Here is a 16,118-nt window from a genome sequence, read left to right as displayed (position 1 = left end):
TAAGTTACCCAAGTTGCCAACTGAATAAAAGCATATTTAGTGTATTCAGCCTTAAAAAAAACTTTCATTCTCAGTCGGCGTGTGTTTCAACACTTGTCCAGAACAGTAGCTACAGATGACACTGTGGAGGTAAAGCTAGCCTTTGCCCATTAACCACGGCAGCCCGGCTCTTCATTCTTGTGGTTTCTGGTTTCCGTCTTGTGTGCGAGAGAGTGTGGACATGCTTCCTCTAAGGTTTTGGACGGTGTTGTTGGCCTGAGGTGTCTCTAACTACGCCAGGCAGACCACAGGCCGAATCAGCTTACACCACAGTGAGAGCAGGCAGGGGTGTGCAGGGAGCTGTGTGAGCGCTGTCTTTACACATGCACACACACACAAATCCATGCTTTGAGGGTGCGTATAAGCAGGCATTGTTAAAATTCATTAAATGCAGACTCTTGCTTAAGTGTTTCTTTTTTATGTTTACAGGCGGATGTGCTAATGAATTTGCAGTCTTTCAGTGTCATCCTCCATTCTCCAACCACACTGTGTCCATCTGTGTCCTCAGTGCTTTCCCTGTTTGAGTGCTCTTGGATTTATCAATAATGAAAAATGTAATTTTCTCTGTGTCCCTCTTTTGCCTCCCTTTTTTTCCCCTCTTTCCTCAATTTCTCTCCACAGCCATTCATGTCACCACGGTATCCAGGTGGACCGCGCCCCGCACTCCGAATGCCAAATCAGGTACTTGAGCAGTTTTTAGGCCATTTCTTACTCACTTTATTTATTTATTTATTTTTTGACAAATGTTGAGAGCAAGTATTAAAGTTTGTGGTCTCTTCTCAGCCTCCAGGAGGAATCCCTGGCTCTCAGCCTCTCCTGCCAAACAGTTTGGACCCGACAAGGCCGCAAGGTAAGACTGGGACACCTCTTGTGGAAATTCTGAGTCTGGGTTTCTTGTGATGAAATGTTTATTTTGTGTGGTAAATGATGTGTCTGTTTATAGATGGTGACTGTAAGATTAACCTATTATGTAATTTTTCAACTCAACAATTACTTTTTAGTCTATAGTATGTCAGAAAATAACAGGGTTTCAGCAGATAAAAGAACTGTCGGTTTTTCCTGCTGGTATAAACATTATTAATAAAATATTTGTGTGTGATTTTGGGGGAAAAAGGCAGAGAAATCCCCAGAGCTGTTGTTCCAGTCCTCTGACCGTTTGTAAAATTCATATGTTGACCTTAAATCAATAATTTTTTAATTGGTTAATCTATCTATCCACTTTCTGTTGCTTGTCAGGTTGTGTTTAATGATTATTAATTATATTATTAGCAGTTATTGTTATATACAGCTGAGAAGTACTGACAGTAATCTGACTATAGATTCTTCTTACTACTACTAATACTGCTACTACTACTACTGGGGTTTTAAAAATGTCTTAGAAAGTCTTAATATAAACTTGGTGAACCCTGGAGGGAGAAACCCTGAATGAAGATAAGATCTATAACTAATTCCCAGAGCCCAAGAGGTCGCCTTCAAAATGTGTGTTTGGGGATTCAGCTCATAATGATGAGAGATTAAGAAAAACTGCAAAACCTGCATATTGGGGAAGCTTGAACCTACAAATATTTGGCATTTTTGTTTGCCCCATTACTTAAAATGAATGATCAATTATTACAGTTTCTGATACATTTTCTCAGTTGATTTGCTAGTTAAGTTAATTAATTAATTTATTCATTTCAGGATTGAACTTCACCCATCTACTTGGATTTTTGTACAAATTCAGTTTCAGTGGTTTTCTTCCCTGTGGATTGAACAGTTGTGGGTGTGTCTGGCTCAGGAACATGTCCGTAGTGATTTTAGCTGCAGATAACAGTTTCAGGGGCCCCGGGGGGTTACAACTAATGAGATTAGGATGAAGCATTGTCTGTGGCAGGTCTTAATTCCTGACTTTAAGAGACGAGCCATATGTGGATTAACATGAGCGTGTGTGTGTTATGTGTAGTGAGTTGCAATCAGTGTGTGACTCTGTGGATCTGTTCTTACAGGACATCCTAACATGGGTGGACCAATGAGAATGAACCCTCCTCGAGGAATGGCCATGGGCCCACAGGTACGAATAACCTGAAACCACAAAGAGTACTTTTAAGAGTTTGCTTAGGCTTGTTTCTTGTTGTTTGTTTTAGGCACAAAAGGCCAAATCCAAGACAGTTCTAAGAATTAGAATCGCAAAAATCAAGAAAAGCAAGGATATAGATGAGAATCCATAATGAGGTCTTGTTGAATGTTCTTACAGAATTATGGAGGTATGAGGCCTCCTCCCAACTCCATGGGTGGTCCAATGCCAGGGATGAACATGTAAGTTAAATCTCATCTATCTGGGGAAATATAATAACTCTGTAACCTGCATTGAGACACCAATAGTCTCTGCTTTTGCTGCATCTTCTAAGAGTTGTTTGTTTCCTTTCTCTCGCAACATTTTAATCTCTCTGTCATTTTCTCTCTAACCTTATTTCTTTCTTTCTTTTTGCCTTAGGGGTCCCGGAGGAAGAGGGCCCTGGCCAGGACCTAATGCTAACTCTGTGAGTCAGAAACCCTTGACCTTTACGCATGACCACATATAGGTGGTGGGCAAATAAAGAGGGAACAACCTTCAGTGCAATGCAGTGTACAACAAAGCAAAACACAAATGTTGTGCTTATGATATTCAGCTTTTAGCTGCTCAGAGAGGTACTGATTTTGCTCTGTTGAAAACTCTTAATTTGTTGTGTCGGGATTATTTTTGAGGAAAACGTGTGACCACTGTTTCCTTTAAGGACTTCAAAGAGATATTCACTTTTACTATAGAGTTGAAACAACTCCTTGCTTCAGTCTGAACATTTATACGCTATCTGTTTGTGGTATTTTATTGGATTGTAAACTCTTATTTTGTTCACGCTGTATAGATTCACATTCAGTATCCTCTGACCCTCAGATCTGATAACCTGTTTCCTCTTTTCCCCTGCAGATAGCGTACTCCTCCTCATCTCCAGGGAACTACGTGGTGAGTTAAAATCTATCAAAACCAAAGCAGCTCTTCTGAATGCAGTTTTTATTGTACTACTTCATGTTCTGATGAGTGTTATTTTAACCTCTATCATCGATTGTTCCCCAGGGTCCTCCAGGCGGAGGAGGTCCACCTGGAACTCCCATCATGCCCAGCCCAGGTGGTGCGTCACCTATCTACATCCCCAGCACTAACACTAGTCTCTGAAATAGATGTCTCTTCCATCTTTCCTCACTAAACAAGCATGAATGTGTTCCCTCACCAAAAAGTGTTCTCATTTTTCACATCAGTTTATTTCATTTCACCACTTATGTTATTGTTTGATAAAACATTTGTTATTCATGACTCTCTCTAATATCGTGTAACTAAAGTTTGTGTTTTTCCTTAGATTCAACTAACTCCAGTGAAAACATCTACACAATGATGAATCCTATCGGACCAGGAAGCAACAGACCCAATGTGAGTCTCACACAATTTAAGTTCACATAGTTATTTAACAAAAAGCTCTGGGATTTTCTTTTTAAGTGTTTAACTTTCCAGTTTTGTAACAGTTTCAGACACTGCAGATTGATTCTGCGTTAAAATCGTGGATGTTGTTGTAAAGATTAATTGCACAACCTTGCCCACAAAAAAGACTCCAGCTCAAATAGGGTTTATAACCACATCACTGGGCACCAACACAATTCAGTATTAGAGAAACATAATGCCGCCACACTGAGCTCAGTAAGAATCGACAGGAAATGAACCAGGCAGAATAAATTAAATAATCTGTACTACACCCCGAGCTGAAAAGACCACGGTTGTTTCAAAGAGGTCAAACGTGAAAAATGATGTTGCAGTCTTTATAAGCCTTGTTCTACATCTTTTTGCCAGTTCCCTATGGGACCTGGGCCTGACGGGCCAATGGGAGCAATGGGAGCCATGGAGCCACACCACATGAATGGATCACTAGGTGGGTTTAAACAGACTTTTGCTGATACTTGTACAACTTAAACAGTTTTTTTCTTTGTTTAAAAAAAAAAAAAACACAACTGATCTATTTCTCTCCTTTCACTTCCTCAGGGTCTGGGGATATGGATGGGTTGCCAAAGGTGAGTAAAAATAAATGTTTTCAATAAACTCCTCGTTAGTTGAGCTTCTTCTAAATGAAAACATTTATTTAGAATCTTTATTTCCTGCAGTTTGGTGATACTGTTTATAAGAAGCAGTCTCATCTGTTTTATTTGCCCTTTCCCTCCTCCAGAGCTCCCCTAATAACATGGGGGGCATGAACAACCCTCCTGGAACGCCGAGAGATGACGGCGAAATGGGCGGGAACTTCTTGAACCCATTCCAAAGCGAAAGTGTAAGTAGAGCGAGTGAATGACATTTCACGACCCTTAACAGTTATCCTTGACGTCCTGACATAAACCAGTGGAAGAATGCAAGCAGAGGGTTTGTGTGATGATTTCAGAGTATTGATAATGTCCTGGTAAAGTTTGTGTGTTGTCCCTTTTTATTTTTTTTACCTGTATTGATCGATCTGACACTTTATATTTGAGCAGAGGGATAGCAGTGTTACTTTTCAACTTACACTTGCTTTTCTGGACGCCCTACTTTGTTTTTCATTAATTAAAGGCTTATAAGAAGTGCTATACACATCATTTTGAACTGGATTTCCAGTTCAGCTCTGTTACAAGAAGCTGAGCAGACCTGTGAGGACCTCCAAGTTTTGTTTCCAACAAATCTTAGAATACTCTTAATGCTTGGGACACAGCACTATAAATTTGAAAATCTGTTCCTGAAGCGCACAACAGCGTTAAAAATAATTATAAAAACGGGGCTGTGAAGACTATCTGATGTTCTGCTTGCATTGTAGCCGCTTACTAATCACTTAACAATTCATTGTATACCCTCTGTATCAGTGATTTCAGTGAACATTTATTTATTCATTTATTTACATTTTTCCGCCAAAGAACAAAGAAAGGCTGAAGTGATTGTCAGTGTAGTTTTCTGTTTGGTGCACAACAGGTGGAGGGGGGTACTATTGTTCCTTGCATTGTGTAAGATTGTGACGGTCTCTTACCCTCGGCCTGGAGAGCTACGGGGTGCACAGGCTGGAATTATAGTCAAGCCCTAATACCCTGATTCAACCAATCAGCTGGAAAACGTTATAATTATTGTGAACTTAAAGCCGTTTAGAAACAATAGAAGAGAGTTTTGATGCCAACACCAAAGTTCAGTTTCTTACTTTTAGGAAAAAAGTTTTTTGAAATGTTAATTAAAAACCTGCAGCTGTACAAGATCTTTGCCAAATTAAATAAAAAATTACATTTCTGGTTTAAAGAACAAGTAAACAAGGCTTTGAATAATAGTGTTTCTGACTCTCTGTACCATTAAAAGTATTACAGTTCAACATCAACCCTAATCATCAGAAATATGATTATTAATTGATAGTATTGATTACTTGAGTCAGGTGTATTAGAGTCTGCCTGGATCCTGAGTCTGTGCTTCCTCTAGCTTTGCAGGGCTGGGTTTGAGCGCCCTCTGGTGTTTAAATGTTGTCGGTGACATATCCACTCATCTGTGCCCTCCTCCCCCTTCCCTCTCTCTCTTTTCAGTATTCACCCAACATGACGATGAGTGTGTGATTTTATTTTTTCCTCTTTTTTTTGTATTTTTGTTTATCCCCCCCCCTCCTATTTTTTTGTACCCCTGCACCTGATTTTTATTTTATTTTTTTCAATTCAATCCTTACTTCACCTCGGATTGGACCACCTCCCCTCCTCACACACACACCTTCTGCCCCCTCCCCCCACTTCCACACGGGATCCGCTATCTCCCCCCCCTTCCTCTTTTCACACGGGAACTCTATGGCCACACAGCCTTCTGGGACAGCCCTTGAGCATGCTGGGACTCTAATTAAGACGGGCCCTCCTGGAGCATGCAAGATGGCCGCCAGTCTGAATAGGAAGCAGTCACAGAGCAACAGGAAGAGCCTCCTCTCTGACTCTGGCCCCGGCCTCCCTGGCTTCCTGTCAGGTTCTAGACAATGAGCGAGGGAAGGAGGACAAACAGAGAGAGAGAGAGAGAGAGAAGGAGAGAGGAGACTGGATAACACAGCCCTCCCTTGAGGACGCAGTGTTGGGTGTTTTTAGCAGCTGCCTGGAAGCTTCTCAACCACGACTTTGGAGTTTTTAAACAATTTTTATCGTCTTTTTTTTTTTTGCTGTTCCTCCCAATGGATTCATTTGAGGGTCGGACGAAATGACCCCTTTTGCCCGCCCCCTCCCCCCCCCTACACATTGTTCTCTCTGTGTGTACATTTTGAACAGAGGTGTTGTGGTGATCAGTGAAATTTTTTTTTTCTCCATTTTTTTTGTGTATGTATTGTATCATTGCTATTTTTATTATTGTATTATTGTTATTAATGATATTGTTATGATCATTTTAAGATTAGGTTCTAATTTCTGTTGTTTCTAAGGGCACATTATTATGATGAAGACAGCGTATGTGCACACAAATCGGAAATTATTTGCTGTGTAACATGTGGCTCCACGTGAGCACACTGCCCCCTGCAGGCAAGATTATATCCATCGCGGTACTGATTGGCCCTTTTTTTTTTTTTTTTTTTTTTTTATCTTTCTCACAGTTTTAGCAACCATCTTTAAATTTTTAACTTCTTGCTCAATAATCCAAACCCAGAAGAAGAAGCGGCTCCTGTTTTTAGTAGCTTCCATGCAGTGAAATGCACAGCTCTATTTATTTATGTACTTTAAATTTGTCTTATGAATCATTGTTACTTTTCTTTTTTTTCCCCTTTTTTTTTTTTAAGTGTTATCCCTGGGTTTTTTTTTTTTTTTTAACTGCAGAACTAGTAGCAACTGTGTAAATATGCAGATCCAGTCAGCAGCGTCTCCGTCTGACATCATCGTAGACCCCCTCTATCCGAGCCCTAAAGGTGCTGAAAGTTTCTACCGTTTTGAACCCCACTCATGCTGCTTCCACTACTACTGCCCACTTAGTTACTGCTCACTCTCAACATGTGCGTAGGCTGCGTTATCGTCTCTGCTGACCTGTCGTGAACACTTGGATAGTTTTTTGTTTGCTGATGAGTCCTCAACACACTGTGATATCTGTCTGTGCTTAATGGAAATTTTCTTTCGCGCGCCAGTCAGTTTAGCTTGCATTTTGTTTTACGTACATGCAGTGCTCCCTCTTTTTACGGTTGCTTCTGGTGAAAGGACTTCTGGCTCTCTGCTGATAGGATCTCTGGTGTTTTTATGTCGGAGCAAAGCAGGTCAGGAAGCGTCAAGGCGTTGCTCTGTTGACTGTAACGAGTGGCCTCCCTCCCTTTGCTCATCTTGAAGATAAAGACCTCCTTCCTTCTCCCTTTTCTCACCTTTCCAACGGGCCAGCATCGACACACAGTCGCACACACCATCCCTCTCTGATTTTTTTTGTACAACTCTCCATCTTCTTGATTTTATTTTTTTGTAAATACTGTAAAATGCATTTTGATATCATTGACATGTTTTGATATTTTCAAATCACAACAACAGTTGATCAGAAACGTGCTGATTCAGGCAACTGTGTGTATTTGTTCAGATGGTGTGTCTTTTACTCAGAAATGATATGAATGATGAGAAACAGAAACTGGAGCTGCTATAGACTATTATGCTATTTCTTCTCATCACAGACAAACGTGGGGCTTTTACTGTGCATCAGAGCTGTAGCGTCGAGGGGTCTTGAGAGGACGAGGGAGGGAAATTTTGAAGTGTGTTTGAACGCCTTTTAGCTAACTCACTGTCACACACATTTCCTCGAAAAATCTTTTAAACATGGTTTCTTGTCCAGAAGCCTCCCTACTCTGCCGCTGTTCTTGGGGAAATTTTGAGTGAGGTGGCCAAAGAGCCACAAAACAGGCATATTTTTCACCGTTTTTGACAGGGAATTTGCAAGAACAGAGCGAAAAAAAAAAGAGGCCAGTTTTTCATACTAGAACTTGCCTCTGACACACTGCATTTCAGCTTCTACCCTCTTGACACAAACTCAAAGCAGGGCACACGGGATACTGTCTCTCAATCCAACACACCAGGGACCAGTGAACAGACTTTACTATGAAGGATTTTTTTTTTTTTTATCTATTTAAAAAGGGGCGGGAGAAATGTTTTTGGGAAAGTAAAGAGAAAAAAAAATAACGGACAGATTCGTTCTTAATGCTGAGAAGAAGTAGAGAAAGTGCGGGAACAGGCATTTCCTCCCCTGTACTTCGAAATACTGTTGTATAAAATGCAGTTGAACTTCTCTCTTTCTGTCCTGTAAGTAAAGCCGTCACAACGTTGATCATTTCTGTATTTCTATTGTGCTGATGTATAATACTGTAACATTCAGGGGTAGGGAGGGTTAAGAGAGGAATTTTTTGAGGGGAGTAAAGATTTTTTTTTCTGTTCAGTTCCTCATTTTTCCTCTTGATGACAAAGCAGTATTGAATATGAGGCAGTCTGTCCTTGGGGAGTTGCTTTGTATCTCATGTTAGGGTAGTTTCAGATCCTAAATGTCTCGTGTAGTAAAATAAGAGGTTCCTTCTTCGTATGTTTCTTTATATTGTAAAGTTTCTTTAGACAAAAAAATGTTGCTTATTGGAAAAAAGGTGGGAAAACTGCATTGATAAATGTTTTTTTTGTTTTTTTTGTTTTTAATTTTCATCAAGTTGTCAGTCGTTTTTGCCTGTGTCCCCCTTGTTGTAGATACATATTAAAAACAAATAAAATGACTTCACTCCTTTTGCCATGAACATGCACTTTCTTTCTGTATTTACACTTTTATGGTTTACCTCCACAAAATGTTTAACTGAGGCTGTGTCCTGTGATGAGGATGATGAGATGGATTCCTTGTTCCATTATCACACCCTAAATGAAATATATAGATTTTAGAATACTGGTTCCCTGGAATTCATTACTCAGTATCCCAGATTAAAGCTGTGGTTCTTAACCTGGAGGTCGGGAACTCCAAGAGTTTGTCTCGGGAACTCCAAGACAAATCTGAGGGGTGGAAAAAATGTGGAGAAAGCATTATGTAGCTATATGCTATTTTGCTAAACTATCTGCATTTTTCCTGTCATAACAGCTGATTTTGACCATTTCAGACCTCTAAAAACAAACAATCCTCAACATCATTTGGTTGAATTAGCTCTCAGCTCGTTGGGATATAAAACCTCTGAGGCGGGGTCTGCAGGCATAGCTTTGCTGTAAAAGGTCACAGTTCAATTCAATTTTAAATATTAACCTATAGAAAGTAATACCATGATTCAGAAATCCTGGTCTCTTCTGTGAGGGAACTTTTTATAAAATTTACATTCAGAACGTCAGAATTTGTCTTCTAACACTGAACTGGATATATGGAGGCAAAAACATGGCAAAAAGTTAGTATCATACTTTTTTAATTGCATTTTATCCTATATATTTTACTGGTTTGTTTTGTACTTTTCTAAAACAAGCTTTGATATTGGGATCTTAAAATGAATTACATGGTTAAATGACGGTTGATGTCAGAGATCCAGATCATGGAGGAATGAAGGTGCTCAGTCTCGCAGGCCTAAATGGTTTCACCTCCCCTCATCTGTTCGAGCTGAACTGAGTGGCGACGCAGTGACCTCCTGCTCCTCTCAGTGCAGCAGTAGGCAGGAGGAGCAACCAAGGAGGTGACGGAGGAGGCGAGGGGCAGCCGAGGGAGTATTGCTGGTCGCACAGATGCTCTAGATGAAGAGGACGGAGGAGGGGAGCTCGGTGGGTGAGGCAGAAACACCAAACTCCTGCTTTTGAAGCGTGGAACCTGGAGGTGGGTGTCTGATTGGTTGACTAAGGGAGGAAGGTGAAGCAGAGGAGGGACCACCATGACAGAGGGGAGGGTGTTCCTGCGGAGATGGGAGTGAGGAGACGGACAGGCAGGAAGCTTATCACTTTTTTTGGTCATTATGTTCGATGTTGAGCCTCCAGGTGTCAAGCACCTCTTGGGGACCAGTCTTCTCGGGGTTGCCTGAGGCGAGTTCACCTCAGTGAGGGAGAGGACCGACTGAGAAACCCTCTGAAGGACATCCCCACGGCAGCTGTTGTAATTCTCTCCTCCATGCTTGTTAACCTCGCTCCCTGTCCTCTCTTTCACCCTGAACTGATGAAAATAAAGCTCCTCATCCTCTCCTGCCTCATCCTCCCTCCCTCCTCTCTCCCTCCTTGAATCCTCTCTGCCTGCCTCCTCCTGCAGCCTCCTCTCCCTCACGCCCTCCTCGTAAGCCCGGTTCAGACAGGCCAGGTTGTGGATGGCCAGCCAAGGTTCGGATGACAGCCTTTGTCTGGGCGGTGGAGAGCTACACTGGCTCAACGGACTCGGCTCACAGGAGGGAAGTCTGCTGCTGCTGCTGCTGCTGCCACTTCCTCTTTTGCCTGATGGAAGTCAATAAGACAGTGAAGAGTGAGAGTGAAACTAATACATATGGAAATGGTTAAGAAGAACAATGTGTCTGGTATTCCTTCTTTGTTGATCTTCCTAAGATTTTTTCTATTTTTTATTTTTTGCCCTTTAGAAAGTTTTTCCTTATCCAAATCGACTAAAGCTAGAGGGTGTGTTATGCTCTACAGGTAGTGAAGCCATTTGAGGCAAATTTGTGATTTGGGGTAGATAAATAAACACTGCACTATTCACCTTATTCTCTGGATGGGAAACCCCCACTGAGGTGCCCTTGAGCAAGACCCTTAACCCCAACTGCAGTTTGCAGAATAAATGATTCATATTCTGAAACATAGCTTAAATAAACAGATGTTACAGTCTATCACTTTACCTTCACGTCTTTCCTCTAACACTCTTATCTAACCGCATTTAAAGACACTCTTCTTAGTTTCTAGTAAATGAATTAAGTGTCAGTTCCTGTGTAGCAGAAGACATGTTGCTTATTTCATTATAATGCAGCTCGAGTTATCTTCACCTCACCCTGGCAACACATTTTCATCTTGTCTCCTCAGGAATGAGAACTCAGCTAATGATTTCAACCACCAGGAATTTGTTCTCATCTGTCTAGACTTGCCTTTGTTAAACACTACTCTGCTCTATCCAGGAGGGGCACAATGTCTGCATACAGAGAGACTCAGAGACTGAGCTCAACATGAAGGTGGAAAAGCCAGACAACTTGCATAATATTATACATACCCCCAGCATGTTAACATGACATAAAAATGATGAGATTGCATGTGGAAGTGGCTTTCAGTTGTGTGGTAAATGTGTCTATCTCAGTGGTAATATCATGCAATGATAATGTGACTTGTGCAAGAGGAAAGTGGTTATAATGTTTGCTGCAAAAACATGCATGTGTTCCTTAATCTGAATTTCAAAACCATCAGCATTCACTCACTAGTTCCTCTGAAGTTGAAGATGTTTTCTCCCTCAGGTGAATTGGGTGAGCCCGTCTTGAGGACGATGTCAGACGGGGACATGCAGGACACTGGTGAGGTATCAGGAGACGGAGGAACATTCAGGTAACGCCTGGTCACCGGGCCTCCATTAACACCCATCTCTGTGGCGATGATGATGATGTCACGACCCCTGGCCTGGCAGGCATCCATCAGCACCTGAAACACACAGTGCAGGTGAGGTATTGACTGGATTTAACCAATTTGGGGTCTTGATGGTGCCTGGAACTGAACCTTTTCGGAGTGATATTCAGTGTCAATATATTTCAAGTGCTTTCATAAGTTTCCTTTCTAACAATTCAGTGTTTCCTCCATATTTGTAGGGAGCAGAGGTGGCCGTGAAAAACAAAAAAGGACCTATCTAGAGCCAATGTTTGGTTTGTCCAGTCTGGGCTGCTGTTGAAATATGGCGGTTCAACATGGCAGACTCCATAGAAGAGGACCAGCTCCATCTCTAGATAAAAACAGCTCATTCTATGGTAATAAAAGCAATTCTTATTTTAAGAAATTGCAATTATACACTAATGAATGAATGACCATGAATATTATATTCCATTTCTGTCAATAGGTCCTCCTAAATGTTACACACTGGACCTTTAAAGTTACTAGTTCCTCTTAAGTTAAGATTTAGTATACAAAAGCTATGATCAATTTATAAACTATGGTGCATTGTTATAGATTAAAATAAAATGAGCTCCACCCTAATGTGCCACAACATTAAAACACACATTAATGTATCAAGTATGATAACCTTTATAATCTTTATATATAGCGTAATGTAATATAAACACTTTAACTTGCAGTGGAGTATTTCTACATTGTGGTATTTTGTACTTTAATTTAAGGATCTCAGTACCTCTTCCACCACTGCTAGAGCCTGAACTAACCGCTGTAGAGTGCTTTTGCAGCTTTGTTTACCTCAAATTAACATAGACACAAAAACGTTATTGAGATGCCTCCCCCCAGTCCCCTCCATCTCCTCCATCCATCAAATGTATTGATCTAGACAGCCCTGAATCGTTGTTTTCCACTCCTAACTGACCTTCAGTGTCGTCTGGTGCTGTGCATTGATGGCGTACACTAATGCTGAGGCTCCAGAGTAGTCCTCCATGCTGGGGTCGGCTCCTGCAGCCAGCAGGATGGATGCCACCTGAGCTCCTGCTCGCTCCATACAGGCGTACATCAGAGCGGTGCGTCCAGCCCGGTCCTGTGCGTTTGGATCTGCCTGATCCGTACAAAAGAGGGCAGTTCATAGAAGTTTGTATCACATGAAGCCTCAGCAATTGCTCACTGTGAACAAAGTGCCTGTCAGAGAGCTCAGTTGTGTGTTCAGACATACTATTCCTTTTTTAGGAAGACATGTTATTTGCTTATGGTCACATTTCCATCTCACATCTTTATGAGATCTGATCTAGCATCATTGCCAGAGTGAGAATACACTTAATGAGATTAAGAGAACTCTCTAATGCACATTCCTCCATGTAATCAATAATTACCTTACCTCAAAGTACACTGTGTTGTGTTCTATAGCTCCAAATTGGCCACCAAATTTGGTAGGTGGATGGAGGACACAAGCAGTTGGAAATATCAACCTGCTTACTATGCATTAAAAGAGCTGCATACCTCTCTTACTGCAAGTACATTTATTATGCATTAGAAATACATCTAAATCAATACGCTGTTGAACTTTAGTCTGTGAAAACTTGCTGTAGATTACATTTAAGCACATGTATTCTGAGCTCAAATTGGAAATATTACTAACTCGACTGACCTTGTTGTGGAGCAAGTATGTGAGGAGTTTCACTGTCTCAGGCCCGGGCTCCCCTCTCAGGGCCTTACATGCAGCTAGCAGAGCGGTCTCTCCTCTGGGGTTGCGCCCGTTGACCTGAGCCCCACCTTCCACCAGCAGGCGGACCAGACGAAGCTTAGCTGAGGATGCTGCACTGATGAGGGGGCTGCAGTCTGACAAGGGGTCCCCCATGGCTTGGAGGGCGAAGGAAAGTCAGGCTATGTTTTCACCTACAAACATTCACTATCTGCTAATGATTTTCTGATGATGATATTTATTTTTTTTACCATTTATGGTCATACTTTTCAACAAGTTGTTTCACTTTTGTGAACCAAAATGCATTATATAAAACATGATTTTAAGTAATGCTTCTTATTCAAACTTTAAATAAAATGTTTAGTAGGTCAAAAAATAAGACAAAACTGGTCACAGACATAATTTATTGGGAGTCAGTGAAGATTCAAGCTATTTTAAAGTAGATATAAAAATGTAAAGGCTGATAATGTTAATACAAATGTTTAATAATAGACATTAATATGGTATCCACAGGGTAAATAATGGATTGATACACATCCACAGCACATATAGTAAAGAGTAAACTCACCTTGATGCTTCCTCTTCAGTGCTTAGTTCCTTTTCTAATAACAATAAATAAATAATAAAGAAAAAAACATATTTAATTTGTTCAGATGAGTTGCATCATTTCAAGCCATTAATCCATTTTATCCTTTAAAACGGTTTACCTTGACTTGTGGATGAATCCTCATGTTGCTCGCTGGCAGCAAACCATAAAGTAGTCCATAAAGTAACTAACTTTCATCTAGTCCGTCTGTAACTCCTCTGTCCCCTCCTTACCTGCTGGGTTGAGGGCAGGCTCGGCCCACAGCGAACGTTCAAAGTTATAAACGGTTATTGAGTCCAAAATGTCACCTGTTGCAGACACCTGTTGTGCTACAAAGACCCAGAGGCCCTTTGATATGAGTCAGCTTTGAACAGTTCTCATCTGCCTTGTGACCACTGTCTGTGTTCAAACACTGGCAGAGGGAGACAGATGACACACACACACACACACACACACACACACACACACACACACACAAACACACTGAATTTCATATGCACACAGCAGCTCATTTGTATCTAAAAATGCTCTTGTTCTTTCTTTTGTATTTGCTGGTTTTTGTGTCTTTTGTTCTCTGCAAAGCACTGAGCAACTGTTGTGTTAAATAGATAAATCTGACTTGAATGATTTAAAAAGAGAGGGAGAGTGGGAGAGACCAGGAAAGCACTTGAGCAACCCTCAAACATCAGACATGCAATTAAGTCAAACAGCAATTAGTTGGAGCTAATAAAATTAGCAGCAAGCATAAGCAGCAGGAAAGCATATTAATCAAAAATTTCCTACATCCTAAACATGCAAACATGTCGTGAATGGGCATGAAACAATAATAAAGACCCCTTGTGAAGTGCATTTCAAAGTATTTTTCTATAGCTGTGTGTTTACTGGTGTGGACATCAGAGTCATACATATTGTGCCTTACCTGGCGTGTGCTGTTTTGTAAGTTGTAGTTTTTTCCCATTCTTCTTGCATGGAAAAAACATAAACAACATTTTTAAAAGCGGTAACTTAAACTCTAACTACACTGTAAATAACTTACTTTTTTATTTAAGTCTGAATGGTAGACTTTTACTTCTATGTGGACTTCTAGAATATCACATATTTGCCCTCTTTCCACCTCTGTTAGTTATTATTACTGACTTTCTGACAATATTCAACCCAGGGGTTACCCTTTGAAGAGTTTTTATAGCGTCAATATGAGAAGTGGAGACTAAGGGGATAAAGTCTATACTCATCATAGCAACACTGGATGAGAAAAACACCCGACTGAGCCTCTCAAGCCAAATTCTGTTGTAATATCCTCTACAGCCAAAAACTGACATCTACAAATAAAAGGCAGAATGAATAAATGATTAACATCCACAAACAGGTAATGACTTTTCCATATTAGATTCAGTTCCCAGGACTGTCTCCAAACCAGGAACCAAAAGCAGAAGTCAAATAAATCTGTGTTGAGGCTGATACACCTGACCAGAGAGACCAGAGGTTACCAACAGGGTTTTCCAATCCCAGATTTAAATTAACCAAATTAAAAAAAGCAAAGCCACAAACGCAATTAGGAGCATAATAAACGCATATTAGAATCTGGCACATGGGATCATGGTTTAGCAAAAAAACAATTTACAGCAGCCATTAAAATCTATTTTCCCACAGTTGAATGCAACTGCTGTATTTCATTCTTTTCATATGGTATGAAGAAACATTTGAACTAACTCCTGTTGTTCAATACACCACACTGTACATCAAGTCTGCACTGATTTTTATCAATATTTCATTATACTTACTAACTTACTGCACCACAATACGTTTATTTAACAAAGCAAATCAAAGTGCTATACAAGGCATTAAGACAATAGAGAAACACAAAGCAATATAAAAAAACATATGAACAGGATTTTAAAATAAAAAGCAAAAACTGAATGCAACAAATCTTTTTCAATAAATAGCAGGGGCGAACAGAAAGGTTCTTCAATTTAAAAGACGAGAGTTGGACGAGACCTTCCAGGTGCATGAAAACTGAACAGTGTTTGTCTGTACCCTGTGGGCAGCAAATCTGTCCCAGCCAACCAAGGAGGTCTGGATGGTTCATAGGATATCAGGTTTTGGGCCTTTGCATTCATCGGTTTAACAGAAAGCCAGTGCAAAGATCTGACACCTGCAGTGATGCTCCACTTTATGGTCTCAAAAAAAGCACTGCTCTGAATAAACTGACTTTTTAGAGAGACCGTTACGGCAGTCGGCTGTGCT

General features: G+C 40.7%; 2 protein-coding genes across 5 annotated transcripts in view; one reads left to right on the top strand and one right to left on the bottom strand.

Annotated features, from left to right (window-relative positions):
* Positions 1-11,480, top strand: part of zgc:110158 (uncharacterized protein LOC553590 homolog) — a 41,412-nt gene extending 29,932 nt beyond the window's left edge. The window contains exons 7-18 of one of the 3 annotated variants that reach the window (XM_051392654.1): positions 661-720; positions 823-889; positions 2,025-2,089; positions 2,273-2,334; positions 2,513-2,558; positions 2,984-3,019; positions 3,131-3,185; positions 3,411-3,481; positions 3,896-3,974; positions 4,085-4,113; positions 4,266-4,367; positions 11,442-11,480. In XM_051392654.1, the coding sequence (XP_051248614.1) occupies positions 661-720; positions 823-889; positions 2,025-2,089; positions 2,273-2,334; positions 2,513-2,558; positions 2,984-3,019; positions 3,131-3,185; positions 3,411-3,481; positions 3,896-3,974; positions 4,085-4,113; positions 4,266-4,367; positions 11,442-11,465 (696 nt within the window). In that variant the 3' untranslated portion in view covers positions 11,466-11,480. Of the gene's footprint in view, positions 1-660; positions 721-822; positions 890-2,024; positions 2,090-2,272; positions 2,335-2,512; positions 2,559-2,983; positions 3,020-3,130; positions 3,186-3,410; positions 3,482-3,895; positions 3,975-4,084; positions 4,114-4,265; positions 4,368-5,622; positions 8,799-11,441 lie in introns of those variants that run through there. The other 2 variants (XM_051392646.1, XM_051392639.1) reach the window with 2 other exon arrangements.
* Positions 9,422-15,081, bottom strand: LOC127358997 (ankyrin repeat domain-containing protein 34B). Of its 2 annotated transcripts, XM_051392626.1 has the most exons (7): positions 14,794-15,081; positions 13,996-14,286; positions 13,857-13,890; positions 13,235-13,446; positions 12,506-12,688; positions 11,406-11,622; positions 9,422-10,443 (listed from the first exon to the last, which is right to left on the bottom strand). In XM_051392626.1, the coding sequence occupies exons 4-7, from the start codon at positions 13,442-13,444 to the stop codon at positions 9,599-9,601; spliced, it is 1,455 nt and encodes a 484-aa protein (XP_051248586.1). In that variant the 5' UTR covers positions 13,445-13,446; positions 13,857-13,890; positions 13,996-14,286; positions 14,794-15,081; the 3' UTR covers positions 9,422-9,598. The 2 variants fall into 2 exon arrangements, with proteins under 2 accessions (XP_051248586.1, XP_051248592.1); XM_051392632.1 differs by lacking the exons at positions 13,996-14,286; positions 14,794-15,081 and having other exon boundaries at positions 13,857-13,984.
* Positions 15,082-16,118: the final 1,037 nt, after the last annotated feature.

Source organism: Dicentrarchus labrax, unplaced genomic scaffold, assembly GCF_905237075.1.
Source record: "Dicentrarchus labrax unplaced genomic scaffold, dlabrax2021, whole genome shotgun sequence".
Taxonomy (NCBI): domain Eukaryota; kingdom Metazoa; phylum Chordata; class Actinopteri; family Moronidae; genus Dicentrarchus; species Dicentrarchus labrax.
The sequence above is the reverse complement of the archived record's forward strand: the minus strand, read 5'-3'. Positions and strand labels throughout refer to the sequence as shown.

Bases quoted from the DNA above. Each gene is read 5' to 3' on its own strand.
- LOC127358997 (XM_051392626.1), bottom strand. From the start codon at position 13,444: ATGGGGGACCCCTTGTCAGACTGCAGCCCCCTCATCAGTGCAGCATCC. The intron at 12,689-13,234 runs GTCAGTCGAGTT...TGTACGGATCAG, and splicing joins CATACTTGCTCCACAACAAG to GCAGATCCAAACGCACAGGA. The intron at 10,444-11,405 runs GTGAGTGAATGC...GACTTCCATCAG, and splicing joins CTTCAACTTCAGAGGAACTA to GCAAAAGAGGAAGTGGCAGC.